The following is a 12,626-nucleotide window of genomic DNA, read 5'->3' on the forward strand; positions in this document are numbered from 1 at the left end:
TTTTTTTCGTTTCAATTTGATTGGAAGTTTCTTATATGAAAGGATTAAACCACTACGAGTTATATAAGTGTGATAACCAATATTGGTGCCCGAAAGAACCTTTACTTCGATAAAACGTATGTCCAAGTTAATTACTTGTAACCAAGTACCATTGCACAAATCGTTATTCGAATTAATATTTCGTAATGACATTATTGGGACACCTACTTTTAGAATCAATCTATGGTTAGACATTCCTGACATTTTTAAACCATTTAGGAAATCTGGTGAGTGTAATGTTGGATCAAAACCAGGTCCAACACTATCAGAACTGAGGTATTCAACTTCTTTTCCAAAAAAAAGCGATAAAAATCTGTCATTAATGTCTTGAACAACCTCATTTAAAGGTGAAAGTATGGCTCATTCTTGAAAGTATCTAATATCATTAAAATTGTCCACTAATGATGGATATACAAAATCAATCAAATCAGAAATCGGATCAGATGAATCACCAATCAAAAGATCATCTGGTATATGTATAATGCCTTGGCTGTCGTTTTGACCTCAATTGAATCTTGGATTTGATATAGAACCTAAAGAGATTATAAGAAAACCATATAATAAATAATTTCAATACAAACAAAAACGAAAAAGAAAAAGAACTGTCAATAAAATAATGAATAATATGAGAATTGGCCTTATAGTATCAAATAAAACCTTACCGGAATACCGTAATAGTTCAACATTTTCATTAAATCTTGGATTTTGATATACAACCTAAAGAGATTATAAAAAAATCATATAATAATTAAAATCAATACAACAAAAATAAAAAGAATTGTCAATATAATAATGAATAATGTGAGAATCGGCCATTAGAGAATCAAATAAAACCTTACCGGGAAATGATTAATCTCCCTTACCGAAACAGGCGATGGTGGAGGTAGTAATCCGAAACACACACACACACACACACACAGATTTAAATGATTAGGGTGTCCAATCTTAAGGTTTGTATAATGTTATTAAAATGAGATGATTTAGTAAGTTATTGAATTCTAATAATAATAGAATAATTAATATCATAATTACATTAATAATTACAAAAATATAAAAGTTAATATCATTGATTTAAAATTTAAATACATTAATAAGTTACAAAAATATAAAAGTCAGTATCATTAATTTAACTTTTTTTATGAATATGTGGAAATTATAAGTATGGAAGTGAATGACATGGATGCATTTGTGGATAGTTTAGAAGAAGGACATGTGGACAACACAAAGGCTATACCGTATTTAAAACCATGTGTAATAATCCATATATTTATAAACGGTTTAAAGTAATTTAATTCAAATCATGATTTCTTTCTTGGTTAAGAAACCGAAAAGGAATAAGCAAAATTTATAAGAGAGTCAAAATATAATACAAATTCAAGCATTAATTCCTATAGAACATAGATTCAATGTAAATTAATAAATCGTTGACCAATGATCATAAGTATGAAGTTATTGATTTCTATTTTAAAATAACTACCATTTTAATTTATTTTTGAATTATTTAATTGAAAATCATATTTTCTTTAGCTTATTTAACCATTTATTAGGATATTGAAAGAACAATAATTTAAACAGTTATTGACAATTAACATGTTATTACGTCATAAGCACATGTTTAAATAGCCTCTATAAAAAAATTAAGTTTACAAAATTTGAAAAAAATGTTTTACTATCTAAATACACGTATAAAAACATAAAATTTTAGGGTTTTCCAAAAATCAGAACGGGTAAGGTTTCGAGTTCAAAAATTGACGAATGTCACAATTTATAAAATCACACAATAAGAAAATGAATTATCATTTATCAATTTTATCAATGATCTCATATAACTAACAAACGGGTCATAAAATATTCGGATTAAATGAGTCATAAGTTATGAAACATAATAAAGGGGTGCATTCAACAGGATGTCTTTTTTTAATTTAATATAGAATTATTTTAATAGTAATAAATTTTAAGATTACAAGTTATTTATGGAAAATCCAATAATATAATTAATAAAAATTAATACAAAATGGTTGTTTAATATTTTATTTTATTTTAGATTTAAACGGGTGTAAACAAAGTAGCCAACCCTTGGTCAACAACAATTTGCAGCTTATCATAACGCATCAATGACGTTAAGTGGCACTTGTACGTTCCTTTGCCTCTTGCCAACACTTCCCCATCGGAATCTATAATTCCTTCATTACTCGACTCGCCCGCCCTAGAACCCGGCTCCAATATCACTGCTTTCACCTGTTCATACATCAAGTTTATATCTTATGGGTTAAGCTAAAAGAATTGGATAAAAGGAAACAAGTTGAACGTGTTTGACCAGCTCATTTAACTACCTCTAGCAAAGTATAGTACTAAAAGTGTAATTTGATGCACTCACCTTAGTATATAAAACATGTGGGGATTTAACATAACGCCCGTCACTCATTTCAGACATCAAGGATAACAACCTTAATTTCGGGCATTCCCGCATAACAATCAAGTCTAGATAACCATCATCAAACTGCATATAAACGAATTATTTAAATTAACAAAGTATTCATGATCAATAATTTGCATACACAAATGACAGGCAAACCGGTATCTAATTGTTAATACAACCCCAAGAATATGTTTATGCACAGATAGTAGAGGTGTGAATTTCAGACACAACAAGTAGGGGTGTCTAGCAAAATAGACGGATCAAGTAAGGGTGTGAATGTCAAACACGACACAAACCTAAATAAAATTTGTTGGTTTCGGTTTAGTCTAAATGGGTTCGGGTTAGTTTCAGGTCAACCCATGAACACATTTAGCTAAAAGGTCAGGTTTGGGAGGAAATATCCAATGTTAAAAATACTGAATGCATATAATAACAATGGTGGTCATTTTCACTTTTAGGTGTGTATGCCATCCCCTAAAAAAGAATTTAATTCAAAATTACTTTTTGAACAAACCATTCAGGCACACTGAGAAGATACGAAAAATTATTGTATGCGGCAATGTTTACAAAAATCTCAATATAGTAAAGGCAATAGCCAATAGCTTAGACCACCTACGATGGAGCTTTCTGGCATCCGACCGACGCTTACGTGGAAGAGAAAGGGTGAATAGGCGGGTAAAGTTGCCGTAACGACCAACTAAATCACTTCATTCCGCAAATTTAAGTAATACAGTAAAAGAAAACAAACCCCATTTATTTGAAAACAAACCCCATTTATTTGAAAACAATGGACAAAAAACTAACCTTAGCATCAGGTGCGGCCATGGCACTTTCAGAACCCCAAGAAACATTCTGAAGCCAAATACCAATAAACGGGCCGTTAATCTTTCTCCACCTTGAACTCCCCGAATCAAGCTTCGCGCCAGGGTAACCATGGTGCTGAGTTTTAAGAGGTTCAACAACAACACTTGTTGGTTCTCCCACATCTTCATAACCAGGAGCAGGTACAAAAGAAATGCACCCATTATATTTCCGCAGTCTGAGAATCCGTTGTAGGCCCTAAATAAGTTGTGCTGTTATTATTTTCATAATATTGTGTCCAGAAACTAACACAAAAGAAAAAATGCAGGAACATGAGTTTGACCAAACTGTGATAAACTATTTTGTATTAGATGAACTGAAAATTAGAATTCACCATTACATAGACTTTGACCCACTATTTGCATAGATAAACACAAACAAAATTCTAAAACAGGGCTCCTAAAATTAACAAACCCAAAATCAATTAATAATCAAAAAACAACTCTAGAACATTCAAAACCCAAATCAAACTCAAGCCAAGACTCTGACCCGTTTCAAATGTGAATCCAAACGATTTAGCCTAACATTGTAATAATAATCATAATTGAAACATTAACTTTTGTAAATTACAATCATTCAACAACAAAATCTTACTGACAACTTGAAAACTCAACAGTACGTCAGTACCTAATAAATCGCATAGTTTTTTTTTATTCTTTTCTCAATAGAGACATTGTTAAGATTAAACGCTATTTAGGCTAATAGTTCTTTAGATTTCAGTGTTGCTATCACGCCATATGACACGTCTATGTATAGTGTTTCAATAAAAAGAAGGAGATGATGATATGAAGGGCGAGTCTCCAAGATAGAAGAACCTCAAGCATGCATACCCTTCAAGCTTCCAACAAACACCTTGATTTTGCTAGGATTTACACTTGGAAAACTCTTCCTTGATATTTCTTTCTTGGCCGAATTCCAGAGAGAGAAAGAAGAAAAGTTTACTTGCAACTTGTGTATGAGTGTAAGAAGAGTTGGTTGTGAGTTACCAATGCACTATTTAATTCAACCAACCACCACTATTGCATGTCTTGGAATAAATAAAACATTAAGTGAGGAGAGAGAAGGGGGAAAAGTGTGCAGTCAAAGATTCCCACCAAATTCAAACTCAAGTAATCTATTTTATTTATTTATGTTATAACATAACATGCAACATCCAGTATGCAGCAAACTTGTTGAAAATATATGGAATTCGTGTGGAAGCCCACAACTCTTTTCTACATAACTATTTTAAATTTTTTAACTTTTCTTGAGGTGTTGTCCTCTTCAACTAAAAATAAAATTTAAAATATACAAAAAAAGATCAATGGATATTCATGTCTGAGTCGGCAGATATCCTCATATTAGGAGATTTACTACATGATATGGATACAACAACTTATTACGTGCTATATATGATCAGTGCACAAACGACGTACACAACCACATTTTTATCAATGACGGTAGAAAGTTAAAAACTTACATAAAAATCCATTCGGGCACTTCCCATCCACCGATACTGCTCAGACTCAATATCTATATCAGCTATTAGTCCTTTATAAATGAAATAAGTGTTCAAAAACTGTGTTTTTTTATATAAATGAGCATGTATATAAGAGTTAAGTACTTTAACTGTACCCCATGCAAGCATCAAGACACTAAAAAATCTAGCATCCCCTTGCTAGATTGTGGCTACATCCAGAGAGCATTTATGACCTGCAAAAAATGGAACATGTAACAGATTTTTTATTGAGAAAACAAAGATTTTGTAAATTAAATTATCAAATAAAAGTATAAAACTATACCTCGAATTACAGCAAGCATGGCATGAGCAGGTGTACATGGTTGACCAACTGAATCGAGAAGAGATTTTATCATTCCGTTTCCAGTACCTTGATATATAAAATATTCATGTTAATACCTGCTCATCACAATCATATTCCACCTCAAATAATAAGAATAACACAAAATATTTGTAACACCAAGTAATGAAGAGACCTAGGCCTGTAAACGAACCGAACATTCCAACTTTAGAGCTCCCCCCCCCTCTCCGCCGACTCTTTGGCCAGTGGCCATTAGTGGCGAACACTTTGGCGGGAGCCGGGAAGTTCATTACTGCTTAATTAACATATGAACATGAACACAACTTTTTGTTCATTTAGTTACATGAGCGAGCATGAACACGTCTCGTTCGTTCGTTTATGATCGTGAATGTTCGTTCATGCTTGTTCATTTAAATTAGTTTATGTTCATTTGGTTGAGATCATTTATGTTCGTTGGTTTATATTCGTTTAATTTTTTAAAGAACAAACATAAACGAACACAAGCATGTTCATTTTCTTAAGAACAAACAGGAACAAGAAAACCCTATTCGTTTGATTGTTTGTGTTCGATCGTTTGTTGGTTAAAATAAAACGAATCAACATGAACAAGAAAACAATCGTACGAACTTTATGGGCCCTAAAATTGGTAACACTAAGTAACAAACAGACCTGCAGGTATAGCTCCAATAGGTATCTTAACTGCTGCTTGCCAGTCTTCTCTTTCAAGCAATCCATTAACAACCTACTAATGAAAGACCATCTATTAACCATAGTATGATTAGCCTAACATTGATCAAAGTTATTATTAATAACAACAAACCAACCTCAACTAATATTCCATCTCCACTAACACAAAGAATGCCATCATACTTTGTAAGATCCAAATTATGAGAAACTTCCTTCGCGTGAAGCTGATATTTAGTTTCTAACAAGTAACCACAATGAGAAAGATCAGCCTACAAAAAGTAACTTGCATATGCTTAAAAGATGCAATTTCAATTTTCAACAAACCTTGTAAAGTATACTGTATATTAGCATCCTCGAGTATCGGTTTTACATCATCTGTAAAAACCTTGGAAGCTGATTTCCTACCTCCAAATGGATTAACAAATATAAACAGCTTCTTTGGCCTACCTAAAACACATAATAATCTAATAAGATAAATAAACAAGCAAACATTCCTTGAAGCCAAATCAAGTTTTTTTATAACAGTTTTAGGTCATCTTTTCTTTGAAAATTAATCATGTAACATGAACTACATGCATTAATATTGAAACCAAGCTCCATAATATTCATAATCTCAGTCTTTTTAGGTCAATTTACATCAATGAACAACTAATTTCATCAATACAACTAACTGTATCAACTAATTCCATAATAAGAAAGCATTTACCAAAATTGACTGACAAATCAGTTATAATTCTAACGATAATAATAGCATACTCTAGGGGTGTTCAACAAATCAAACTTTGAAGCTAGATTCGAATTCAAAATAAATTTGGTAAATTCGATTCGATTTCAAAATAGCCAATTCGATTTGAGTTTGAAGTTCGAATTCTAATGGATCCGATTCAAATTCAGTCAAAAAAATCATTTATTTTAATTCTAATTTCAAAACCACTACAAACTAGAGTTTTTCAACAACAATAAAAAGTACAACTATTTATAAAAACAAATAAATCATTTAAAGTTACGTCATCCTAAATATTCAAAGTGGTAACATACAAGTATATGTATATTTATAATAAAAATATAATGTATAACCTAAATTCGAATATCCCGAATTTAAAATCATACATTCGTACTCGATTACTAAATCGAATTCGAATGTTTGAAAATCGAATTTCGAGTTCCTCGACTCCGATTAGCATTAATCATTTAGGATCAAATAATACATAAATGAAATGAATTAAATAAAATACCTAGGGATTGAATGTATCCCTGAATCTTATCATACGAATTCCGTAACGTATATTCCGACGATGCTACCTCGAACACGAAGCTCTTCCGCGCCAAATTTCCTCCAAAACATCCAAAACAAGATCGTTCAGTCTCGACAAATGACCTAATTACGAGACTGTGTTGACCGGTGATTGATACTCCGAGGACTTCTCGGTCGACGGAGAGGCAACGGAGGGTGTTGTTGTGATCATGCCACCGCAGTATGCAGTCGGTGGATAAAGTCAACGGTGTTTTGCAGCCGTTGACTGTAACTTCGTCGTAGAGTATATGCTGTTGCTGTTGATCCATGGGATAAGATTTCAGTCGGGATGGTTAGTGAGTGAGAGTGGAAGTCAAAAGTCAAGGATGTGTAGCGAGTAAGGCGGACGGAGTATACAAAAACTAAAATCATGCTTCTTTACGGAGGATCGAATCATATTTTAAATCCAAATACTGTATGTATGTATGTATGTATCTTTTTACATTAAACTTTAATAAGTTATTAAAACTTTTTAATTTTTGGTTTTCGAACTAATAACATTCTCAATAGGATAGCATTCTCAATAGGATCTTCATCTTCATCCTTAAAATTTAACTAAAAAACACAATTTCTTTAATTTATACATCATTTTATACAAATCTTCTCCAACCCATTCTCCATTCTCATCTCTATATGTTTTTGTTTGCATATGGAAGGGTAGTTGAAAATAGAGTGTTGTAGAAGCACTTTAAATTTGAAGACTTCCTTTAAATTTTACTAAATTTAGAAATGAAGTTTGGAGATAGAGAATGAGTTGGAATGGTTATTTAAATGATTTTTTTTTTTAATTTTAGAAATAGAGATGAGTATGGATAACCTATTAAGAATGCTCTAAGAGCATTCTCATCCCGTTCTATATCCCCATCTTTATAATTACACTATAAAAAACACTACATTTATCTTTCATGTTCAATTAAATAATATTTTTTATACCTTTATCATTACAGTTTTCTCTCTCCTCTACTCACAACCAATTAAATAAATATTAAAAAATCAATAGTGACAAACAAAGTTTCCCCAAATTTAGAAAAAATCACTACATTTTTCTCTCTCCACCCTATAATTTACACTCACAACCACTTAAAACCTCACCATATAATTTACAAACTCTCCTCACATTAATAACCTATCTATCATCCCCATCTCTATAATTACACTAAAAAACTCTACATTTTTTTTTCTCATGTTCAATAAATATTAAAAAATAAATAAGAGCAAACTTTGTTTCCCTAAATTTATAAATAATCACTACATTTTCTCTCTCTACCTTATAACTTACATTCACAATCACTCAAAATCCTATCCTATAATTTGCAAACTTCCCTCGTATAATGTTGGGGGATAGGATGAGAATGCTCCAAAGGAGGTAAATTACATGTCACGAAATGGATTAGTCTCCGTCGATGGATGTCAAATTAGGAATCAACCTAGAGAATTTCTTAAGTTGGGATAAAATATAAATGTTTACCAAAGGCCAAATTTCTATTATTAAAATCCAATATCCTGGGATTGTATTGAAAAACGATGGTGTCGGAATAAGGGCATAGTCAGGAAACTGAGCTAACGAAAACAAAGGTGTTTCGTCGCAAAAAAAGTATATGTATATAATAAATAATAATAAACAAATAAATAAAATAAAATAAATTTCTTAAAAACATTTTAAAAATCTAACAACTCTCGTAAACTTATATGAGCCATTAAACTCTTTTATTCATAAGTCGGGACGAGAAGATGACGAGGATTCAACAATGGGGGATGGAGTTGGATGGTCACTAAAACATGGATTATAAATAAAAAACAATGGGTGGAGTCGTTTTACGATTAACTGATTCTTAATTGATCCACTATAATTTTTAAAACCGATTAATCAAAACCGCCATAGCATATCGGTATGCCTATGCCACTTCTTGATTATAGTTATGGTTGTAAACATAAACTGTCAAAACCTACTCATACACGCCTATAGTTTTACCATTGTCATTTTGTGTACTTATTCTAAGTTTTTATATCATAATCTCCACTTACCATTGTTAGAAAGCACCGGGTTTTCCAAGATAAGTCACCACCGAAAGTCAACTTTTTTAGCCACCTCAACAACAACCTAACAGAATCACACACAACTACTGCTACTACATCAATCCCTAAATTATAGGGTTCATACTCCACCCCCAAATCAATCCCAAATCAACCATCTTTCTCAATCTTTTCAATCTCCTGAACAAAACCCAGTTCTTTAAACTCTGAATCGGATCCCATCATGGACCGAATCAGCCGATTACCCGACGACGTCATCTGTCACATATTATCCTTCCTCCCAACCAAACACGCTGTTGCAACTTCAATTCTTTCTTCAAGATGGATCAATTTATGGTCTTTTCTTTCAGTTATTGATCTTGATGACACCCTTTACTTCAACCCATCAAGAAGACACCCAAATTCACCTCTTTTTGCTAACTTTCTAGACAGGCTTTTGTCCCATAATCAATCACAAACCATTACTAACTTCAAGCTTCATATCCATGATTCACATGGACATACTTTATCCAGGATTAATCGGTTGATTCATAATGTTGTCACCAAACACGTCGTCGAAATCGATTTGGGTATTTTCTTTAGTTTCCATACTGATGATGACTGTTTAAAGATTCCGAATAGCGGGTCTTTGAAAGTGATGAAAATTAGATGTGAGGATGGGTTAAAGATGCCGGCTTTCGCGGGTTGTTTTCCGGGTCTTCGCGAGTTTGATGTTAAGGTTTCGCTTGTTAAGTCGGGCGATGAATTGCTTACGAATCTGTTTCCGTGTTTACCTGGTCTTGAGAAGCTGTGTCTTGTTGGGGACTTGACCGATTGCTCGGGGGAAATTTATGTTAATGTTGGTGGGGTCGGGTTGAAACGGTTGGAACTGGAGTTGAATATTGATAATTATGATGATTGTGACGCGATGGTGGTTATTGATGCGCCGAGGTTGGAGTACCTTAGGCTGCAAGACGGGTTTATGGCTTCGTATTTGGTGAAAAACAAGCCTGCGATACGTGAGGTTCGGCTTGATGTTGGGGAATATGATGAAGAGTTTGTTGAGTTTTTGGAGGAGGTGGGTCACGTACGACTCCCTCGGTTCAATGAGCTTTTGCAGGGTTTGGTTAATGCTAGGTTTATATCGGTTGCTGCAAGTACTCTAAAGGTTAGTCGCTTAAATGGATGATGTAGGTAGGGTAGTAAACGAGTCAAACCAATCCAGTTGGGCTCTGGCTCGAGCTTTAGCTCGAACTTAATCAAGTTGGCTTGACTCGTTTAGTTTAACAAGATGAAAAGTAGAGCTCGGGCACGGCTTGTAAAAGCTCGAACCAGCTCGTTAAACTTTTTAATTTTTTTTTACACATAATACATATTTATAAACTAGAGAATTTATTACATTGCATGTATTATTTTTGTTTTTAAGTTTATTTAAAGATCGAGAGGGCGAGAGGCACATTAAAAATATTATTTGTGTTATTAAATTTGGGGTTTAATTTAAACGAGCGGGCCACAAACTGAGCCAACTTTGGTTCATTTACAAACTGAGTCGGCTCAGCTTGGCTTGTTTACAAACGAGCTTTTTCAAGCAAGCTGCGACCTTTTAGAACATTGTTAGATGGAGGTAAAACTTAATCAAACAGTAAGCAAGTTTACTGAGTGTTCAACTAAAGTCGCTCAACATTCATTAGATGGTCTGATTTTATGTAATTTTGTGTTTAAATTTTTTAAAATAAAGTGAGGGAAATGAAACAATACAAAACATATGTGAAATTTGGTTGCTAATAAGTGATAATTTTTTCTAGTTAAGTTGAAATAGGAGGTAATAGAAGGGAAAAATCACTAAATAATAACCAAGTGCCATTTGCTTAGCTTAACATTCAGATTTATAACACTTTTGAATGCGTTATACAGTATGGTAACTACTAGGGGTGGCAAATGGGTTGGGTTGGGTCGAAACGGGTCATGGGTCGGAACGGGTTAGGGTCGGAATGGACTAACTACTGATTAAAGTTGAGTGACTTAAGAAAAACAAAAAAACTTTTGAGTGAGTTTAATGGGACAATTGGGAAACTTGGTTACTATTGTACAAAGATGCTAATAGCCCAAACTTTCAAGAATTATATTTGATAAGTTGATTATGATTGTTGCAGGTTGTTTTTTCACAAAGATGGAACCTACCCGTGTTGCCTTCTTTGACAAAACTAGAACTAGAAGTGCACACTAGTAGTTGGATGCTGCTGTTATACTGGCTTGAAAGCTGCCCGAACTTAGCGGTTCTCTCTTTGATCATAAAGGTGAGCTTCAAAATACTTAAAAATTTGTATTCCTTTCATCCGATCCCATGAAACACAAGCTAATTTCATCACAATTCGTTGAGAGTTTGACTAAAGTCAACGAAATTTATGCATCTTGTGATCATTCAATTACTAGTTATGATACATGTGACTAAATTATTTACGAGTAATGTCTATGGCATATGAGAATAGGGGTGTTCAAAGTTTGATTCGAATTCGAAACATTCGAAATTCGACTCGATTCGAATTCGAATATAAATATTCGAATTCGAATTCAAAATATTCGAATTCGAGTATAGTAATCGAATACGAATCGAATACGAATTCATGATTTCTTATTCGATTCGATTCGAAATTCGAATTCAAATTATATAATATATTAATATATATTTAAGTTATTAATTTTGGTCAAATCCGTAAATAATAAATGTTCAAAACATAATAATTAAGCCCAATAACCCATACTAATATTTCTTAATTTTGCTAATACTTAATTTTGAACTTATTATCATGTGGTATTGTTGCTACTTTAAACTTATATTTATGTGTTTTACATTGATGATTATGGTTTTTTGAAGTTTTTGACATATGTGAACTTGAATCAATTCGAATTCGAGTTTCAAATACGAATAGAATCGAATTTCGAATATGGGAGATCATACGAATACGAATCGAATAATCCAACTTTTAAACGAATACGAATAGTAGCAAAAAAAATAAATTATTCGAATTATTCGATTCGATTAACTTGAAAATTCGTTATTCGATTCGATGAACACCCCTATATGAGAACTTGTGTCGTATTAACAAGTCGTGTCAGAAATGGTGAGTTTTTGCTTGGTATATAGTCAAACCAGTTTATATTGACTTATGTGTTGACCAGGAAAAACCTATAGATGACCTTGACATGCTAGAGGAACTCGAGTTGACTGGGCCAGATGCTGTGCCATTGTGCTTGTTATCACGCGTTAAGGAGATTGAGATTACAAGGCTCGGAAGAGTGGACGAGGAAGAAATGTTGAAGTATCTTTTGGATAATGCAAAAGTTTTAGACAAATTTACGGTCAATTCTCGCATGTATATTAAAGATGGTATTCTACAGTAAATCCGGAGAAGTTCTATGTGGATCTATAAATGCTAGGGAATAACGGAGTCTACACAGTGTCCAGTTGGTCGTTTTTTTTAAATGCTTGTGGATAGTTGTAATTGTAATATAA

The 12,626-nt window shown here is 32.9% G+C and overlaps 1 protein-coding gene and 1 pseudogene across 2 annotated transcripts; one reads left to right on the top strand and one right to left on the bottom strand.

Moving 5' to 3' along the window:
• Positions 1-2,085: 2,085 nt before the first annotated feature.
• Positions 2,086-7,453, bottom strand: LOC143590888 (sphingosine kinase 2-like; annotated as a pseudogene). The gene is made up of 10 exons (XR_013145569.1): positions 7,041-7,453; positions 6,130-6,252; positions 5,943-6,043; positions 5,788-5,860; positions 5,101-5,187; positions 4,934-5,011; positions 4,779-4,849; positions 3,263-3,517; positions 2,417-2,539; positions 2,086-2,277 (listed from the first exon to the last, which is right to left on the bottom strand). The product of XR_013145569.1 is annotated as a sphingosine kinase 2-like (transcript).
• A 1,710-nt stretch (positions 7,454-9,163) lies between these two features.
• LOC143590889 (F-box/FBD/LRR-repeat protein At1g16930-like) lies at positions 9,164-12,626 on the top strand. Its single transcript, XM_077071241.1, has 3 exons — positions 9,164-10,280; positions 11,266-11,409; positions 12,293-12,626. The coding sequence occupies exons 1-3, from the start codon at positions 9,357-9,359 to the stop codon at positions 12,512-12,514; spliced, it is 1,290 nt and encodes a 429-aa protein (XP_076927356.1). The 5' UTR covers positions 9,164-9,356; the 3' UTR covers positions 12,515-12,626.

The sequence above is a fragment of the Bidens hawaiensis genome, unplaced genomic scaffold (assembly GCF_021521415.1).
Source record: "Bidens hawaiensis isolate Kalapana, Puna unplaced genomic scaffold, B.hawaiensis_p1.1 tig00039045_1, whole genome shotgun sequence".
Classification (NCBI taxonomy): domain Eukaryota; kingdom Viridiplantae; phylum Streptophyta; class Magnoliopsida; order Asterales; family Asteraceae; genus Bidens; species Bidens hawaiensis.